This window comes from Aotus nancymaae, unplaced genomic scaffold (genome assembly GCF_030222135.1).
Source record: "Aotus nancymaae isolate 86718 unplaced genomic scaffold, 86718_ANA_hifiasm-v0.15.2.pri h1tg000010l, whole genome shotgun sequence".
Lineage (NCBI taxonomy): Eukaryota > Metazoa > Chordata > Mammalia > Primates > Aotidae > Aotus > Aotus nancymaae.
Genome location: NW_026988421.1, coordinates 42,516,994 through 42,538,566, shown reverse-complemented (window position 1 = coordinate 42,538,566; position 21,573 = coordinate 42,516,994). Strand labels below are relative to the sequence as shown.

At 34.6% G+C, this 21,573-nt stretch overlaps 1 protein-coding gene across 2 annotated transcripts in view; it reads right to left on the bottom strand.

Moving 5' to 3' along the window:
- ATAD1 (ATPase family AAA domain containing 1) overlaps positions 1-21,573 on the bottom strand; it is a 64,968-nt gene that overhangs the window by 19,304 nt on the left and 24,091 nt on the right. For both annotated transcript variants that reach the window (XM_012467567.3, XM_012467569.3), the window contains exons 3-6: positions 19,687-19,785; positions 17,364-17,484; positions 12,033-12,233; positions 3,309-3,415 (exon numbers count right to left, since the gene is read on the bottom strand). In XM_012467567.3, coding sequence (XP_012322990.1) covers positions 3,309-3,415; positions 12,033-12,233; positions 17,364-17,484; positions 19,687-19,785 — 528 coding nt within the window. The remainder of the gene's footprint in view (positions 1-3,308; positions 3,416-12,032; positions 12,234-17,363; positions 17,485-19,686; positions 19,786-21,573) is intronic.

Genomic DNA, 21,573 nt, shown 5'->3' with positions numbered 1-21,573 from the left:
TTTAAGGAGTGATTTTCAGCAAAAACAGAGAACTTTTACATATATATTAATTCTATTTAATACAAATGAGCTAAAATTTAAAACAGGGAGTGATAGTAATTTTTTACTACTTAAGCAACAAAATCAATGCTCCTTTTAGGTATTAGTTGCTCAAACGTTTTTTTGAGATGGAGTCTTGCTCTGTTGCCAAGGTTGGAGTGCAATGGTGCAATCTAGGCTCACTGCAACCTCCATCCTCCCGGGTTCAAGCGATTCTCCTGCCTCAGTCTCCCGAGTAGCTGGGATTGCAGGCAACTGCCACCATGCCTAGTTAATTTTTGTATTTTTTTTTTTAGTAGAGACGGGGTTTCACCAGGTTGACCAGGCTGGTCTCAAACTCCTGACCTCAGGTGATCCACCCGCCTCAGTCTTTTAAAGTGCTCGGATTACAGGCATGAGCCACTGCACTCAGCCAGTTGTTGAAACTTTTAAGAAATCTTTATTTTCTGTTCCTGCATTCATTTGCTAAAAATCATGGCCTTCAGCTTCATTTGGAGGAGGGAGAGGATCAGGAAAAATAACTAAAGGGTACTAGGCTTAATATCTGGGTATGAAATAATCTGTACAACAAAACCCCAAGACACAAGTTCATCTATGTAACAAATGTGAACATGTACCCCTGGATTTAAAATAAAAGCTTAAAAAAGAATCTTTAAAACAAAACGTGAAGATAATTTTTTATCATTTCACATTTAAAATAATCAAACCTAAATTTACATCTCAAAACTTTATCAATGAATACCCTAAAAACACTATCTTTTTATGTCTCATGTCTCTCAAGAAGAAGAATATGTCATCAATTACTAAGGTTTCCAGAAACAGTGATGGGTTTCATTGGGCCATTCTCTATTTCTGTTTCCTTGGTGACCATATCATATTACGAGAAAGCTAGCTAGGGTACAGGGCTCTATCCATAATCATAGAAAAGACAATTCTAGAGAAGAGCTAACTGGTTCACATGCAAGTAGAACATGTCTAAAACAATTACTCAAAATTAATAATATCAACTTTAACCTCCCCCCAAATAAAATAAAGGTTAAAAAGTTACTGCAGTTTAATAAAACAGCAGCATCTTCATTTGCTCTCTCAAATCAAAACTCATCATAATAAATACAGTAATTGCTATTAGCGCAGTAAGGAATTTTGATTCTGAGAACTCTGTTGCAAGTTATGCCGTACCAGAATCATACTGTGGAGCTCTAGAGGAAGTGGCTCTGGAGAATACTTCAACTAATTGCCTCTATATCCCCTGCTGAAAATAGTTGAACACTAAGTTCTGACAGGGTATGTAATATTAAGATATTTTCTCTTACATGGGCTAACTATCCAATTGTCTAAGTGTTCTAAGTATTATTTCTCAGGGGGAATAGTTCTTGACAACCTGTACATGAGTCCCATTGATAAACCTCACAGGTTATAAAAACCGATTATTAATGGAAAATGTTTCTATGTCACCTAAATTTATCTACGTTATACTTTCTTCTCCAACCATTCAACAAAGGCTAAAGGCTGTATTCCTCATAATAAAACTATATTTTCACAAACATAATATAGAAGGAGGACATGAGACTTAATTTTCTTCTTGAGAATGATGTTCAGACTTTGACTTATGGTAATGTGGTAGGGTTAAGAGATCCTTAAACCCCATGGACACAAAAAATAAAATATTTAAAAGACTCAAATAAATTAACCTACAATTTTGCAAAGAACTAAAGGAATTAAGCTAAGGTTGGCAATAGGGCCTATGCACTTAACTCAGATTAATTCCTCAAAACAATTCTGAGGTAGGTACTATTCTTCCCTTTTTATAAATATTATTACCTCTATAGAGATACAGGGTGATTATAAAATTTGGCCAAGGTCACACAGCTAGTTGATGCCAGGGTTCTGATTTTCTAATCCAATTAGAAACATGAGTAATAAGCAAGAACCTATCAAAACTGACTTGGTAGATTTGAAAAACAATCTAGAAGAATTTCTAAAACTGAAAAATATAATACTTGAAACAATAAGCTCAATGAAAGAGTCAGAGAGCAGAAGAGCTTCAAATGAACCAGAAGAAAGGAAAATAAATTATCCAGGACACAGCACAAAAAGAAAGAAAATATGAAAGACACGTTAAAAAAGACACGAAATAGGTCAGGCACGGTGGCTCAGCCTGTAATGCCAGCACTATGGGAGGCCAAAGTGGGCAGACTGCTTGAGCTCAGGAGTTCAAGACCAGCCTAGCCAACATAGGGAAATCCGTCTCTACTAAAATTACAAAAATTAGCCAGGTGTGGTGGTGCACATCTGTAACCCCTGCTACTTGAGACTGAAGCAGGAGAATTGCTTGAACCTGGAGGGCGGAGGTTGCAGTGAACCAAGATCATGCCACTGTACTCCAGCCTGGGCGACAGAGTAAGACTCTGTCTCAAAAAAAAAAAAAAAAAGAAAAAGAAAAAGAGAGAGAAAATACTAAAGTTAAAACAATAAAAGAACACTGTTAACTTTTCCAAGAGATATAAGTGATTCATTAAAAAAAAAAAAAAGGAAAATGGTTCTAGGATGTTTATTTCCAGCAATCTGGCTAAAAAAACAAACATGCCAGATTAACGTCTTTTTAACTTTCTTTTAAATCACAGAGCTGACAAGAAAGTATGGAATGTTCAGAGGCCAAAAACTAAATGAAAACTGGAAACCAAAGAGGAAAACTGAAAAATAAAGCCCATACAGGAGGAAGAAAAAAGGCCTAGGATACAAGTCTGTCTTGTATAAAACTGGGATCCTAAAGATAGGCATGGGTGACAAGAAGTGAGAAACTGTTCAGTTTCAGCTACTAATGAACTCTGTCGAATGAAAATGAGGGAAGCAACTAAGAACTGAAAGTAAAGAGTACAAGGAATTATGATAAAAGTCAAAAGTAAGAGTTGAGGAAAAGAGAAAATAATTTTTTAAAAAATGTACACTATACCCACAGACACTAGTCACTTACTCTCTTTGGCACTGTAGGTTCTGAAAATTCCAAGGAGAAGCTTTACTCTGGTGTTTTCTCTTCTGTTGCATCTGTTTCAGGCATTTAGGCAATCTACCAATGTTTTGGTAGACACAAAGTCCTCAAATTGGATAAAGCTTATACAAACCATATTCTTTTGGATCCTTATCACTTAGTCATAAGTGTAAATCATTATGAAAAAAAAAGAGTACAAAAGCATAGTAAGTAGCCCACCAAATTTTCTATTAAGAACAAAATAACCAACACAAGTTGAGGGCAGATTTTGTTCAAATACCTGGCAGCTGTGATCAGTATCCAATCCATCCCAGAGACTCATAAACTGAGCTTTCATCATGGCTGTAGCTTCATGGTCAGAACTTGAACGGTTTCGTAGAAAGGAGTCTAGAAGTAAAACAGCCTTAACCTTAGAAATAAAGAATAAATTATTTACCCCCCTCCCCACTTTTTTTTTGAGACAGAGTCTCACTCTGTTGCCCAGGTTGTGGTGCAATGGCGCAATTACAGCACACTGCAACCTCGAACTCCCAGGCTTAAGTGATCCTCCTGCCTCAGTCTCTCGAGTAGCGAGGACTACAGGTACATGCCACCACGCCTAGCTAATTTTTTTTTCGGTAGTAAAGACAGGATTTGCTATGTTGACAAGGCTGGTCTTGAACTCCTGACCTCAAGCAATTCTCCTGCCTTGGCCTCTCAAAGTGCTGGGATTACAGGCATGAACCACCATGCCTAGCCTTACTTTATTTACTCTACGTAATTTAAAATGTTCCTAATACAAGGAAATGATAAATGTTTGAAACGATGGGTATTCTAATTACCCTGATCTGATCACTATAGTAATAGTGACATTTTGTCACTCTGTACCCCATAAATATGTGCAATTATTATTTTTAAAATGGAGTTTCGCTCATTGCCCAGGCTGGAGTGCAATGGCGCAATACGGCTCACCGCAACCTCCGCCTCCCAGGTGCAAGCGATTCTCCTGCCTCAGTCTTCCGAGTAGCTGGGATTACAGGCATATGCCACCACGCCCAGCTAATTTTGTGTTTCTAGTAGAGAGGGGGTTCCTCCATGTTGGTCAGGCTCATCTCAAACTCCCAGCCTCAGGTGATTCGCCAGTCTCGGCCTCTCAGAGTGCTGGGATTACAGGCATGAGCCATGGCGCCCAGCCATGTGTGCAATTATTATGCCAATTAATAAAAAGGAAATATGAAAAGAAAAAATTGTTGAAAACTCTACGAAAGATTACAAATAATTGGGCTATGTATTTTAGACATTCTGGTACAATAAACTTGGTAAATTATTAGGCAAAATAAAACACGATCATTCATAATTTCATTTCTTCTCTAAAAATACATTCATAGGCCGGGCGCGGTGGCTCAAGCCTGTAATCCTAGCACTTTGGGAGGCCGAGGCGGGTGGATCACGAGGTCAAGAGATCAAGACCATCCTGGTCAACATGGTGAAACCCCGTCTCTACTAAAAATACAAAAAATTAGCTGAGCATGGTGGCGCGTGCCTGTAATCCCAGCTACTCAGGAGGCTGAGGCAGGAGAATTGCCTGAATCCGGGAGGCAGAGGTTGCGGTGAGCCGAGATCGCGCCATTGCACTCCAGCCTGGGTAACGAGCGAAACTCCGTCTCAAAAAAAAAAAAAAAATACATTCATGACAACATATGTAAAAAAAACAAAGGATCTAGTACTGAGAGGCTGGAAGAGTTAAGTGGAATCTTGGAGGAATGCCTGTGCATTTTGCCTCTAACTTTCTAGGTTACCTGAACCCTATGTGTTCTTAGTTACGGGGTCACATACTTTTTTCTCATGCAGTTTCCTGGTATAAACAAAAATGACATGGGAAAATGCATAAAACACTATTAAGCAGAAAAATGTAAGACAAAAAATGATTTAAAACATATGCCAGAATAAACATACATATGTTATACATGGTAAAAAGCTTTTATGGAAATATACCAAAATGCTCATAATGTTGGTTAGAGCTCAGGGATGGATTTAAGGACAAGTTTAACTTTCTTTTCAAAATTTTCTGTCTTCCACAAAATGCTTTTTCAAAAAAGGGGAAAACATTTTCTTTTTGAATATAAGACTGAAAGGTGCCACATCCTAAGAATTTAAAAAAAAAAAAAAACAGTAAAAATAAATCTAGGATTTTCTAGTACAATCCCCATTTCAAGTGTTTTGTCTTATATCCCTATAAATTACTTTTATTTCTGAGTACCTATTACATTTCAGCACTGAAACTACAACTCAAACTTTGTCAATTATACATGAAAATGGCACAAAAATGTCTTGTAATGTGCTATGTCCATACTTCAGAAAAACATTTTTTATAAAAAGTAATTCCAGCAAAAACAAATTACCATGACACATGAGAGTCCTGCAATGGCAAACATATATCCTAGATTTACTTAAAGTTTCAATTTTGTAAAATCTGCCCTATTATTAGACTATAATTCAAACCCAACTATTCTGAAGGTGGAAAAACCAGTCATTTTAAAACTGCCTAATTTTTAAAGATAAATTTAAAATTCAACTGCCTACTTAATCTTCCTAATATTCACCATCAATAAGTGGTTGTGGCAAGATATTTACTTAAAATAATATGAAAAACTTAAAATGCTAGATATGTATAAATAACTATCAATAATTGTAAGTAGATTAGAGTCTCCAAGTACATGACTAAAGTATTAGACTAAATTAAAAAAAAAAAAAAAAAAAAACCTCAAGACAGGCAGATCACTCAAGCCAGGGGTTCAAGACCAGCCTGGGCAACATGGCAAAATCCCTCCTCTCTTCAAAAAAAGATTTTTTAAAAACAACTATATGATGCTTAGAAGAAACATACTATAAATATAAGGACTCAGAATGATCAAAAAATAGAAAATGACAGGGCGAGTATCCCTTCCTTATCCAAGATGCTGAGAACTAGAAGTGTTTCAAATTTGAGATTTTGGAATATTTGCATATACATGAGATATCTTGGGGATAAAACCCAAGTCCAGATATGAAATTCATTTATGTTTTATATATACCTTATACACACAGCATGAAAGTAATTTTATACAGTATTTTAAATAATTTCGTGCAAGAAACAAAGTTTTAACTGAGTTTTGATTGTAATCTGTTATATGTGATCAGGCATGAAAATCTTCCACTTGTGGCATCATGTTGGTGCTCAAAAAGTTTTGAATTTTGGATCACTTTGTATCTTGATTTTTTGAATTACAGATGTTCAATCTATATCTGCAAACAGGAATAAAAAAGTTAGATAAATTTTTTTTAAAAAGTAAATGCACATCTGACAAATGGTGCTGGAGCAATTGGACATTCTTAGGCAAAAAAAAAACTGGTCAACAGAGACTTTGCAATTTTCACAAAAAATTAACACAAAATGGATCACAAATCTACATGTAAAACACAAAATCATAAAACTTCTAGGAAATAATATAGAAGAAAATCAAGGTGACCTTAAACTTGGTGATTAATTTTTATATGTAACACCAAAAGCATGAGCCATCAAAGAAAAAATGTCTAAGTTGGGACTTAAACTTCCTGGCTGGGTGCGGTGGCTCACGCCTGTAATCCCAGCACTTTGGGAGGCTGAGGCGGGTTATCACTTGAGGTCAGGAGTTCAAGACCAGCCTGACCAACAAGGTGAAACTTCATCTCTACTAAAAATACAAAATTAGCTGGGCGTGGTGGCACATCCCTGTAATACTCACTACTTGGGAGGCCAAGGCAGAAGAATAACTTGAATCCAGGAGACGGAGGCTGCAGTGAGCCAAGATCATGCCACGGCACTCCACCCTGGGCAACAAGAGTGAAATTCCATCTCAAAAAATATATATAAAATAAATAAAATAAAATTCCTGCTCTGTGAAACATACTACTAAGAAAATGAAATGACAAGTCACAAACTGGCAAAAAAATACCTGCAAGCGTACGTGGGAAAGGATGTGTACCCAAAATATAAAAATAAAAAATAAATAAAATATAAACAATAAAATAATTTAATTGTGGTTCCCAACACAAATAAATGATAAATCTTTGAGGTGATGGATATTCCAATTAGCTTAATTTGCTCACTGCACTGGTACCTCATACATATGTACAATTATTATGTATCAATTACAAAATTTAAAAATCAACACAATAAAAAATATTACAATTTTTTTAAAGGGCAAAAAATTTGAACAGACACCTCAACAAAGATACACAGATGACAAGGCATATGAAATGATGCTCAATATCATGTCATTATGAAAATGCAAATTTAAAAAATGAGAAATTATTAGATACCTACATAGCTATTACAATAGATACAATCCCAAAAATTGATAAACCCAAATGCTAGAAGATGTACAGCAACAGGAACCTCAGTTATTGTTGGTGGAAATGCAAAATTTTACAGCCACTTTGGAAGACAGTTTGCTAGTTTCTTACAAAACTAAATACTGTTTTACCATATGATTTAGCTGTTATGCTCCTAGGTATTTTACCAATTGAGTTGCAACCTTGTGTCCACACGAAAGCCTATACATGAATGCTGTTAGCAGCATTATTCCTAATTGCGCAAAAGAAGATGTCATTTAACAGATGAATGGAACAAACTGTGGTACATCTACATAACAGAATATTATTTAGTAATAAAAATAAGCTAAGAAATCATGAAAAGACATGGAAGAAACTTAAATGCATATTGCTAAAGAAGCCAGTCTAAAAAGATTACATATTGTATGATTCTAATTGTAACATTACAGAAAAGGTATAACTATAGAGACAGTAAAAAGATCAGGGGATGCTTGCAGTTTGGGAGGAAAAGGGAAGGACAAATATGGGAAGGATACTATTGTGTATGAGACTGTAATGATAGATAAAAAACAGCATGCTTTGTCAAAGTCCATAGAACTGTACAATGTAAAGAATAAGCCTTAAACTATGGACTTTGGTTAATTACAATGTATCAATACTAATTCTTTAATAAATATCTCACACTAGTATTAATACTAGGAGAAACTATATATGTGGGGGACATAGGGGAACTCTACGATTTCTGCTCAATTCTGCAAACTTAAAAGCATTATTAAAAACAAAGTCTACTAATTTATTTTAGAAAAGGTTAATGAAGATCTGAGGTTGCAAGAAACAAAGAAAAAAAAATTCCAGAGTTCAGAAAAAAGGGGAACTAAGAGTTGGAAATAAGAATTGGAAAAACTTCATGTGATTATACTACTGTCTGTGTGTTTGTATACATAGCAAGTATGCATACAGACATACATAAAGGATCAAAAGGTTCTGCTTTATTGTTAACATCCACATACAGGCTGAAGCCAAGATACTTGGAAGGATTAACACTCACAGAAAGTGTAGATAAGAAAAAAATCTGCTCATCACTGTGCAAGAAAGTTTGTCTATCTTTGCCTGGGCTCTGAGGGGTAAAAATGTCTTCCTACAGATAAAAAACTAGGACCACAGGAGGTCTCATTCAGGTACGAAGTCTAAATTTGTACCACCATTCAGTCCAGGAACACACAAATGAGAAATTATCTAAAATTTGTTCTGAACAATCAGACCCCTGAAGCTCTAAGAAGAGGACAGAAAAAGTACTCTGGATCTTCTTTGGCAACAAATAATTCTCATATAAAAACAAGCCTAAAGCCATCTAATGTTACAAATGACACAAGGAAACAAACCATTATAAAAAAAAGAGTCAACATAAAGTAAAATTAGAATTTCAGAACAGAGCAATTCAAAAACTATATAAAAATAGTATGTTTAAAATTCTAAAGCTATAAAAGGAATTGCAATTCTAAAAGAGCAAGGTACAGTAAAAAAGGAGAACATTTTATAAAGAACCAAACAGAACTTCTAAAGTTCAAATATAATCAACAAAACACAAACTCAATGGTTGAAAGATTAAATACAGCCAAGGAAAGAATTGCTTTTTATAACCTACTCAAAAATTGAATTATTTTTAAGTTGTACCATTATTTTATGTACAAACAAGAAACTTAAAATGCTGCCAACTCAACTATAACATGCTATCCCAATTTCAAAGATGTTAAAATGTAAAAAACAACACAGTATGTCTTAGAGTTGATGAAATATAGTACAGAACTAAATGACAGACTGTAGAAATAACTCAAAATGAAAGAGATTAGGAATTTTTTTTTTTAAGATGGGATCCTGTTCTGTTGCCCAGGTTCCAGTGTGGTGGTAGAACTTTGGCTCACTGAATATCCTTAATCTCTTGGGCTCTAGTGATCCTTTCACCTCAGCCTCCCAAGTAGCTGGTACTACAGGCATACATTATCACACCTGGCTAATTTTTGTATTTTTTTGGTAGGTATGGGGTCTCACCATGTTGTCCAGGATGGTCTTGAATTTCTGGACTCAAGTAAACCTCCTGCCTTGGCCTCTCCAAGTACTGGGATTACAGGTGTAGGCTACCACAGTTCTTTTTTTTTTTTAAATGGGAGCATTGCAACCAAAGATATACAATGGCTGAGAAATCCTCCAGAATTAATGAAAGTCACGCATCCTCAGATAAAAAAACCACCAAAAGGCTTAGCAGGCTAAATGAAAATAAATGCAGACCCAGAAAAAAATCATACTTAAACAGCAGAATGACATAGAAATCTAATAGCAACTAGAGAGAAACGATAGATTACTTACAAATACAAGGAAATAAGGAGAATTCTCAAAAGCAATAACACTGGAAAGATTAGAATGCAATGGAATTGTAGCTTTAAGATGCTGAAAATCATTCTGTATCATTTAAGAGAGAAGGCAGAATTAACACATTTTCACACACAGAAAGAATCCACTCTTTATACAACCTTTGCTGAAACAACTTTGAAAGACTTCAGTAAAAAGAAAGTTAACTCCAGAAAAGACAAGATCGAAGAAGCAATGGTGAGCAAAATACCTAGCAAACGTGGCATGAAACAAGCAATGCCAGTATAAAATAACAATATAGAAGGTACAAGAAAAATAAAAAATGTTTAACAATAACATGTAAGAGATGAGATATTATTATTACCTAAGAGTTCTAAGTTCTCTGTATTATTTGGGAGGAGGATAGAGATTATCTTTGACTTTTAAGTTGATATTCTTAATATTTCACTAAAGTAAAAGAATGTAGCAAGAAAAAGGAAATAAAGCAAAAAACAACAAAAAAAAAGGTCTACTAGACCGGTAAATTAAAAGCAAAAAATAATATAGCAGAAATAAATTGGCTAGGTGTTATAATCCCAGCACTTTAGGAGGCTGAGGTAGGAGGATCACCTGAGCCCAGGAGTTTGAGATCGACCTAGGCAAGATAGTGAGACCTTGTCTCTACAAAAAGAGTAAAACATTAGCAGGGCATGGTGGCACACGCCTGTACTGTCAGCTACTTGGAAGGTTGAGGTGGGAGGATCACTTGAGCCAGGAAGGTCAAGGCTGCAGTGAGCCATGACTGTGCCACTGCAATCCAGCCTGGGTGACAAGAGCATGAAAAAAAAAAAGAAAAAAAAGAAATCTGAATATCTCAGCTATCATAATACAATCAAACTAACCACACCTCCAGGTTAAATACAGACTTAGATTAAAATTTTTTAAAAATCTACCTATCAGGCCAGGTGCAGTGGATCACACCTATAATCCCAACACTTTGGGAGGCCAACGTGGGGTGGATTGCTTGGTCCCAAGAGTTTCAGACCATCCTGGGCAACATGGGGAAACCCTGACTCTACAAAAAATATACAAACATTAGTGGGTTGTGGTAACACCTGTGGTCCCAGCTACTTGGGAGGCTGAGGTAGGAGATTCACTTGAGCCTGGGGAGGTTGAGGCTGCAGTGAGCCATGATCACGCCACTGCATTCCACCTGGGTAACAGAGTGAGATGCTGTCTTAAAAAAAAAAATCTAGCTATGTGTTCCTCTGTTCAAGATGCACACCGAAATAACTGGAGTAAACTGATGAGAAAAGATATATAAAGCAAACAAGTAACCAAAACAAAGCTATACTATATATCTGTATCTATTTTTCTCTCTACATATGGTTACATAGCCTATCATACTACATGTAACTATAATAAAATATAATTCAAAACTATGGTAATAATGCTATATAAATATATATCACAATACTAATAATATCGTATTAGTATAGCTATATGTATTTATATATACATTGTACCAGGAACAGAACGAAAATATTGACCCATAAAATATATCAAGAGTCCATTAATATAAAAGTCATGACATATATAGCAAAGGATAGTCTAGTTGACTGTCTTTTTGGAAAAGAATGAAATTAGATTCTTACCTCATGCTACACATAATTTTTAAAAAGAGAACATTTATGGGGATAGTGAAGGTATTTGTAAACCAGATACAAAAAGTATAAATCACAAAGGCAAAATAGTGAATATAGCCAAATATTAAACTGCAAAAAAAAAACTATCAGAAATAAAGATAAACAGACTAGAAAATAGTTGTAATCATAATAAACATCAGCAAAAGAAAAATGCAAATAACTCCAAAGAAATACTGGCAATTCACAAATAAGAATATTCAAATGGCTAATCAAAATGCTTAAAGATGCCCAAATTTACCAGCAACCAGGAAGACATAAATAGGTATAACAACTTTAAAGAAACTGTAATCCCAGGGAGGTTGAAGATAGGTAATCGCACAACCAAATGATTCAACTTCTAGGTATCTTTCCTGGGCAAACATATATACATGACAAAACATGTACATGGATGTCCACTGCATACTGTTTGTAACAGAGAAAAGACAGGAAAACTTATCAAGTAGGGGAATATATAGTCTATGTTCATTCTACAACACAGAAATTATACATAGGATATTATGATGTTGGTTATGTTTTTCTTTTTATTAATATGACCTAATGAATGTTAAAAACTAAGTCTGGTTATCTAAATACCTTTACAAATGGCCTTTAAAAATACTCATATAGAAAACACAGCATACCTATTTCATCTATAAAGATGATGGATGGTTGTAGCTTTATGGCAAGGGAGAAGACAGCAGCAGCCAATTTTTGAGATTCTCCATACCACTTATCAGTCAGTGTTGAAGGCTGAAGGTTAATAAATCGACAGCCTGCTTCTTTGGCTGTGGCCTTGGCAATCAACGTTTTACCACAGCCTGGAGGCCCATAGAGAAGAACACCTGGAAATGAGTATGTTATATTATTATTACCTTTAAGGAGTATTTGCTTTAATTTACGTGATAATCAACAGATAATTAATTCTTCCCACAAACAACTTTTCCAATATTCAATTCTGCTTTTATTTAATCTTGTTTATAGTAGATAAGGCAAGAGAAAGGAAGATGCCATATTCTAAGCTCAATGTCAGTTAAGAGCATGTATTTGGAGATTACAGCACCCTGTGCCTTCTCCCTTCATGAAAAGGTTCAGTTCAAATGTTCACCTTCACATCCAAATTCATACCACTTTACCAACAGTTGACAAACAAAATCTAAGGCCCTCCACCTTCACAAGCAAACAGAGCACCACAGTGCTTTGACATTAGCCTACAGAAGGTAAACAACTTCAAAACAGATTGTGGCAAACACCGTTTTACTGTTGCTCAAGATTAAGTTTTAGCCAAAGGACATGTGCCTTTTTCTAAACAGATAATCTTTTCCTAAAAGAAACAGAAATTATCAGTCACTCCTGTTTTAATTTCCAAAGAAATTAAGAATAAAACTGTATTATTATCCTATGGTCTCCATTAACAGCATTTTGCTGCTACAATTTAAGGTAACATTTTTAATATAAGGGATCTAGAGGTTGGGATCTTTTTTGGGAAACACCATCAACTGTTTCTCAACTAAAATGAGATGGCATTTTCTAAATTTAATAATATTAATATATAATAATACTAAAATTATAATTTACTAAATTACTAAATTTAGTACTGAATTATTTGGTACCTAAACTTAGTACTAAGATGGTTATTAAAATAAACCATCTACAGACAGCCCTAACAAAAACTGTGAGTAGGCAGATCTCTTAAAATATTTGCTTAATTCAAAGCTCAACTTTTCTTATAAAACAGCATTTTAAAAAATGCCATCTATATAGATGGCATGCTAGGGTAAACTGGAAGAAATCTGGAGATGTCCAAAATTTTCTTATATATAATAAAAATAAAGTTCTAAATGAAAAGAAATAATTTTGTATGAAATTTCAAAAAAAAACTCAAGTTTTTAAAAAAAATAAGAAACCTGTACCTGATTCCATAACTCTTAACAATTTTATTTTACACATCAAACACTTCAAAATAATGTTCAAGCTCTTCCTCAAGCATACACAGATTTTTCTACTGGTCTTTATAATTCTTGAAGATTCAATTTCTAACACCAACAAATCCAAGTTTAATCATATTAAACTAAACTTTTCTAAAGCTGACTTTTAAATTTAAATCCCTAAGCTTTACCAATATATGTTAATTGTATTTTCAAGCACTCTGAAAATTTTAGTTAAGTTCACTTACATGCTTAAAATTTGGTTAAGTCAGTTATAATCTGAACTTTCTACTGACACTTTATTTTTGGATGGTTCATGTGAATAAACAATAAAGAACAGTAATCTAAAACCAGTTAATTTAAAGCTGAAAACATATGGGATGATTATTGCAGATACTTGGAATTATCATTAATTTTTTCATTTTGATCACATAATTTAAGGTAGAATGCATATCCATTAGAAAACTTTTCTATACATGTTACTTAAATCTCAGGGTTTTTATACTGTTACACATAGTAATTTCCTAAAAAAAAAAAAAAAATAAATTTCAAGGTTTTTAGAACAAAGTATTTATATAAAAGCCCTCCATATTTTGACTTTGTAGCTACTCTACAATTTCATAAACATATTTGGTGCTTTTAGAATGTTGTGTTTATTTCAAATTATTCATTTATCACTTTGAGTATCTTCTTTCTAGTAGTTCAGTTTTGTTTCTCAGCAGGATTAAGTTTTTTCCAAATATTCCTCTTCAAGAATTACAATTACTGTTATTAACTGAGCAGTTACAAGTGTCTGGAGTGTCTAAAGATTCAATATGCAAAGAAAGCTTTTGGCTATCCTAACTTTCTGGAGATAGGCTGTAACAGACAAGGTACACAAGCTGTCAATATACCCTTCTTGACCTGGATTGTTAGTCTTATAATTATTCAGTAAACTGCTTTATCTCCGTTCCTGTATATATGTTACTTTACACTAAAATTTATGTTGGCTCGTCTGACACGTTATCAGTGAGCCTAGAGACAACATTATTTAGAGTGGCACCTTTTCTATATACTTTCCTAAAATGGTCTCCACAATGTTAATATTTATGATGGGTGACAAACAAGTGCTGCAAATGAATGTGAGGCATTTGGCTTTAATTATTAGCTTCACAACCTTTAAATTAGTTCCTTGAGCTTAATCTGATACTTTTACAACAAATTTCAACAAATAAAAACTCTGTGTTTATTATCTTATGCTTTGTAGAGGCTTAAAAATTTAAATCCCTTTTTAAGACGGATGTTTTTGTTAATGGCCTTACTTAGTAAGTGCTTACATGCAAATAAAAGATTTCAGAAGAGGCTGGGCACAGTGGCTCACACCTGTAATCTCAACACTTTGGGATGCTGAGGGAGGAGGATTACTTGAGCCCAGGTGTTCAAGACCAGCCTGGGCAACAAAGTGAGACTCTGCCTCTACAAAAATTTAAAACATTAGGTGGGCATGGTGGTACATGCCTTGCAGTTCCAGCTACTCAGGACCTAGAGGCAGAGGGATCATTTGAGCCCAGGAAGCTGCAACAGTGGGCTATGGTTACGCCACTACACTCCAGCCTGGGTGACAGAGTAAGACTCTGTCTCAAAAAAAAAAAAAAAAAAAAAAAAGGATAAGAAAGATAAAGAGTACTGGGACAAACAAATCCAACTTTGAGATAATCCTCATTTGCAACAAATATTCCACCTTATTAGTGACTAACCTTTTTCTTTTTTAGACAACTATTTATTGGCTTTAATATAAAATTTGTCCTATTGGTACAAAAATAAACATCTATAAAAATCTGCTTAAATATAAAGTTGGAGAATATGGGTCTTTATAACCTCAGAAAACCTATGCTTATGATTTTTTCCTTAGGTTATTCAGATTTTAAAGAATGCACCAAAACATGAAGTATGATAACATTCACAAATATAATAAAATTTACATGGCAAAATAACAATATAGAATTCAGAAAGTTTACAGAGGAAGTCATATGGTATTCAGATGGAATTTTGTTGGAATTTTAACTGTTGTAAATTTTTAAATGTTTGGGGGAAAAATCACTTTTTAAATATAACCATCCGTTTCTTATGTATGACATTTACCTGTCATCAATTAGTGGCATGATGGTGTGCATTAGCTTCAACTTTATATATATATATATATATATATATGCAATCTTATTGGTTACATATGGCCTCATGCACTGCATGGATACTGCATAATAAGTCATTCTCAAATTATCTTTTTGTAGTCTATGTGAAGCAGTGACCACTTTCAGCTCAGATAGCAATAAACTGTTTAAGAATAACATGAAATTGCCAATAACTCTAGTCTAGGTAACCTATTTCCAGTTCCAAAATGGAACAAAAAGGGATGCATCTGATTTTATACTCTGCTTCTATAAACTAATATTCAATTTATGTTGAAAGTCAAAAAGTAAATTAATGATCCTCAAAACTGTTATTCTTGATTAAAAATTGTCCAAAAACCTGCCAGGTACGGTGGCTCATGCCTGTAACCCCAGCACTTTGGGAGGCCGAGGCAGGTGGATCATGAGGTCAAGAGATTGAGACCATCCTGGCCAACATAATGAAACCCTGTCTCTACTAAAAAAATACAAAAATCATAATAAACTAAATGTGTTTTGTTAGGAAAAACTATAGGCAGTGTTGTTATTTCAGAAAGCAAAAAGAAATGCCTAACCACTTTGTTGTTTTAATACAAAGAAAATGTCATTTTTGCTGTTAACTGTCATCCTCCACTTTCCAGAAACAAAAATTATGTACTTCATAAAAATGCACAGGTATAGGCTTCAGTTACCTTTGATATGTAAATTAATCCACTTTACTGATATAGCTGCAAATTTAGAAAATTATAAGCATTAAAATTTAAACATACATAATGCTATTTTGATATTTTTAAAGATCCACTTTTTTGAAAAATCAATGTGACTAATAATTTGAGTTCAGTCTTGGCTAACAACATATATCAAACGCATCTAATTTTGGCAATACATTAGATAGGAGCTTCTGCTAGAGGAAAATAAGCTGTCTCATGGAATTTGGATCTGAATGCCATAGTAACACACACATATCTCTCTCACTGTAAATTATGTACACTTCATCTTAATCACCTTTAACAAGCCTTAAGCATGACAGAAATATTTGCACAAGCTGGGTGCCATGCCTGTAATCCCAGGTTTTGGGAGGCCAAGGCAGATGAAGGACTTGAACTCAGGAGTTCAAGACCAGCCTGAGCAACCTGGTAAAACCCTGTCATTACCAAAAATATAAAAAAATGAGCCAGGCGTGGTGAAATGTGCCTGTGGTCTCAGCTACTCAGGAGGCTCAGGTGGGAGGATCACTTGAGCCTGGGAGGTGGAAGTTGCAGTGAGCTAAGATCATGCCACTGCATTTCAACTTGGGTGACAAAGTAAGACCCCATTTCGGAAAAAAAAAGAAAGAAAATAATAGAAATAGTTGAATGAACAAGAATTACACTTAATGATGCAGTTATAAGCACGTTCAATTCTTGCATCCCAAGACTTTCAAAGTGATTATGAATAAGGAAAGGACTCCATCAAAGTAAAATATTTAATTTCTAGTTCATCTGCAGATCAATATTTCCTGAAATGAATCACTACATTCTAAAAATAAGACTGTTAGCAGGAAAAAAATTCACTAGAGTTGTGAAAAAAGAAAAAAACGTCTTGGCTTGAAAACAAAACAAAACAAAAAAAATCCTTCTATTATGACTGAATTTTTCTTTGACCTTGGTTTTCCAAATTTTAATTTACTTGGAAGAAAAATGAAACAGAAATAAGATTATTTTAACATGTAAATATAGGGAAAAAGTTTATCTCAATTTCAGAAGCTGAAGAATGAGCAAATATTTTAAGAAATTGTTTGCCTGGATCTCAGGATCCTCTTGAGAATCTGATTTCACAAAAACTCATTCTACAATGGCAGAAAGTTTCAGTGTTTTCTAGGATTTTAATGCTTTAGGCAAATATATACCTTTTACCATACCTTTTGGAGGCTGCAGAAGCCTGGAATTCTCAAACAAATGTTTCTTTTTGATAGGTAAGATGACTGTGTCTTTCAGATCCGTAATGACATCATCTAAACCTGCTATATCACTCCAAGTAACCTGGCAAAAGTTAAGATCAGCATGAATTTTACTACAAATGTACACACACTAAAGTAAAAAGAACCCTTCCAAAATGGCAAATATTAATCTGATTATACATAAATAAGTTAAAATTATATATTAACATGAGTAAAGACTTTTCCAAGCAATAATGAAATAAATAAACTACCATGAAACTGGAAAAAGGAATTTAATAGTCAACTATCCACTATTAAAAATCTGTAAGTCAGGTACTCAAAAATCTGCAAGGGTCTGATCAGCTGACATCATTCCACTTATAAGGAGGAAATATTCTGCAACAAGAATATTGAGAACCAGCTGAGGCATATTTTAGCACTGGCTAACGGGAAAGAGCTCATCAGGAATGCACCTATTCTACGGAGGATGTTGTCGAGCATCATAGAAATTAATTTCAGAAATAAGGTCTTACAACACATGACTTCTGAATTTTATCCATCAAAAGTAAACCTATGGGTCAGGCACGGTCGCTCACGCCTATAATTCCAGCACTTTGGGAGGCCAAGGTGAGTCGATCACTTGAGGTCAGGAGTTCAAGACCAGCCTGGCCAACATGTATTTTTTTGTAATAAAAATACAAAAAAAAAAAAAAAAAAAAATAGGTTTGGTGGTGCATGCCTGTTCCAGCTACTCCGGAGGCTAAGGCCCGAGAACTGCTTGAACCTGGGAGGTAGAGCTTGCAGTGAGCCAAGACTGCACCACTGTACTCCAGCCTGGGTGACAAAGCAAGACTCTGTCTCACACACACACACAAAAGTACACCTATGTTAAAACTTAACAAAGTAGCTTTATAAATAAAAATAGGGCATACATATTTTCAAAATAGACAAGAAAAATCTTCGGATTCAACTTAAAAAAATGTTTTGCAAGGGAAATAAGCTAACTGAAAGGGACTGGCACAAGAAAGGAGCTGGAGGTGGGGTCAACCAGAAGCAATACTTTACAACAGATTCATTTTCTTCATAATGTAATAAAAATGATAAAAAGGGAAGGTGTAAACTGGCAGCCAGATCTGAAAAAAAGTAACTTTCATTGTCACTGCAACAAAAAACTAAGTCTGTTAGTACAGACTTATTCAGAAATGAATATAGGTAGGGTTCCAAGAAGGTACCATTGTAAATTTATAAATCAAATTCAAACGCAGGCTTAATTCTAAGGTATGTGTATGTTTATGTTTCTGTATACATAGCTATTACAAGACACTGCAGACTTTTCTAGATTTGGAGATGGGGCTATTTCATTCTACTTATTTATAGCAATATAACATTAATCTATTAGGCAAATATATTCTATTTATAGAATTTATAAATTTATATCTGTTGTTACAAAATATTCATATAGGATCTTCTACATTATATCAATCTGATCCTCAAAATAATCCTTATGAAGTAGGGAAAGCAGGTATTATTATCTCTGGATTACACATGAGGGAACTCAGACTCAAAGAGGAAATCATTTGCCAAGGCTATGGTATCATATTATGAAAATCTAGGTTTAAACTCCATAAAACAAATATCCACATGACTTAAAACAGTATGTTTTATATACCACAAAGGCAAATATATAAAAGTACAAGTTTTACTAAACAAATGTGTACAGAAGAGTTAACAAAGTAGGCCTGAGACTGTTATCCTTAGAAAGGCATACTTGCAAGATTGGCCCTTGGTTGGCATGTGGAAACTTAGATTTCAGGAGAGTCCCACCAGTTCTTGACAAGAACAGCTCACTGCGCCTAAACTGTTTCTGCAAACAATATGGTTTATGGTCAAACACCCATTTTCCTTCTGGGAGCCTAGAATTTTGATACATTTAAGAGAAGAGGGAATCTACATAATCAGCCCCTTATAAAAACCTTGGGGACTAAGTCTCCAGTGAGCTTTCCTGGTGATAATATCACACATGTGTTGTCGTAACTTAATACACTAATTAAGCACTGTGTGTCTCCACTTGGAATCTTGTGCCTCGCTTCCTTCAGACTTCATCCTGTGCCGCCTCACTTCCCTTTGCTGATTTTGCCTTGTATCTTTTCAGTGTAATAAATCATATACAGGAATACAACTATATGCTGAGTCTTATGATTCAGCCAAAGAATCAATGAACCTGGCAATGATCTTTAGGACCCGTGACACAAAATGCTAGACCCCCTCCAAGAAAAAAATCTTAAATAAGATTAAAGATACATACATGCATATTCAGAGGGTCTACTAGATGAGCAGCAATACTCATTTCATATTCTGAGAGCTTCACATTTTTCACACCAATTTGCTTCATTAGTTTTTCTGCCTAGAAAGAAAAGAACAAGCAACCTCCTTTGGTTTGATATTTAGATAGCAGCACTTTGAAATAGATATATGTGAAGTCTAAAAAGCAATGAACAGATATACAAGAAATTTCCAAGGATATTCTAGGTCCCTTGATCTTAGCCTTCCCCATTGTGAGCTCTCAGGTAAAGAAAAGATTTGAGGCTCCATTCCACAGAAACCAGGGAAATTTAACCACCTCTCAGGAAATGAGAAAACAGGGTATGTGACTGAAGAGATCATGTACTTCCAAGAGGGTCTCCCAATGTTTCATTGAGACTCTAGGATACAGCTTAGTTTCTCTTTCCTAATAAGACTATCATGACAGGTACAGGTAAAATGTCAAGATAAAAGACAGGAATTAAGGAGGGCAAGAAATGTATAACTGGAGTTTCTTTAAACTGGGTATCTGAAATAGATGTCCAACTTCCTTCAAATCAATGCTGGCTAATAGTGAAAAAAACTATATCTACAATAGATGGCCAGACATATCCCATTTTAAATTGCTCTGATATGCTGCCCCTTTTAGATAAAAGTCAATTCCCGGGACCAGGCAATCAGAGTCATAATAAAAATAACTCTAAATTAGAAGTATATTTGCATATATTCTCAAAGCAGGGTGAAATCAGCAGTAAACCTATTAGTTCTAGAAATACAACAAAGCTTTCAATTAACATAAAGATAATGAAAAACATTTACTGAGTGTGCCAAATATTATGCCAAAATACAGTAAAAGGATTAACTTACTGACTCCTCAGAGCCAATACTATGAGATAGGCATCATTTTTCCCAAACACAGAAAAAGAAACTGAAGCTTAGCATGGTTAAGTAATTTGCCTTTGGTTAAAGTTAGCAAACAGAAGAAACAAGATATGAATTCAAGGAGTCCAACTCTAGAGTCCATACTTAACTACCACACATATTTTCCCTGATTTCTTCAATTTTAAGATTGGAGTTTGTAACCACAAAAGAGTCTTTACAAATCTATACATAAGCAATTCACATTTCAATTAAGTGAACATTTTAGAAATGAAGTGACTCTGGTATATCATGTTTTCCTAAATTTTGGTTACTACATTTTCCTAAAATGCTAAAATAGAATCTTGTTCTCTGTCCAGGGTTATGACTGCTCTAAAAGGGAATTCACATCACATAGCATTTTAGTTACAGAATGGTTAGGATGTTAGCATAAATATGTTTAATAGCTTTTTTTTTTAAGTACTATGGGGGCCAGGAATGGGGGCTCACATTAGTAATTCCAGCACTTTGGGAGGCTAAGTTGGGAAGACTGCTTGAGCACAGGAGTTTAAGACCAGTCTGGGCAACATAGTGAGATGCCATCTCTACAAAAAATCAAAAATGAGCTGGATGTGGTAGCATACCCCGACAGTCCTAGCTACTCTGGAGGCTGAGGCAGGAGGATTACTTGAGCCCTGGAGGTCAAGGCTACAGTAAGCCATAATCATGCCATTGCATTCCAGCCTGAACATGAGAGAAACCTGTCTCAAAAAAAATTTTTTAAAGTGCTATGAACCACATCACATAACTAAATAGAATAAATCTCCTGTTTATCCTGCCCCTGTAAAATCACTGAATCAACAGATAATTTTTTATAGACTCCTTTTATCTCTTTTAAATACTTTCTCTTTTATTGCCATTAATCATTTATATGTCAGTTACAAAAGGTATCCTATTTTAGCATCTGAATAACATTTACTCATTTTCATTATGCTACAGTAAATGTGAAACCCTCCCACATGTGTTCTTTTTA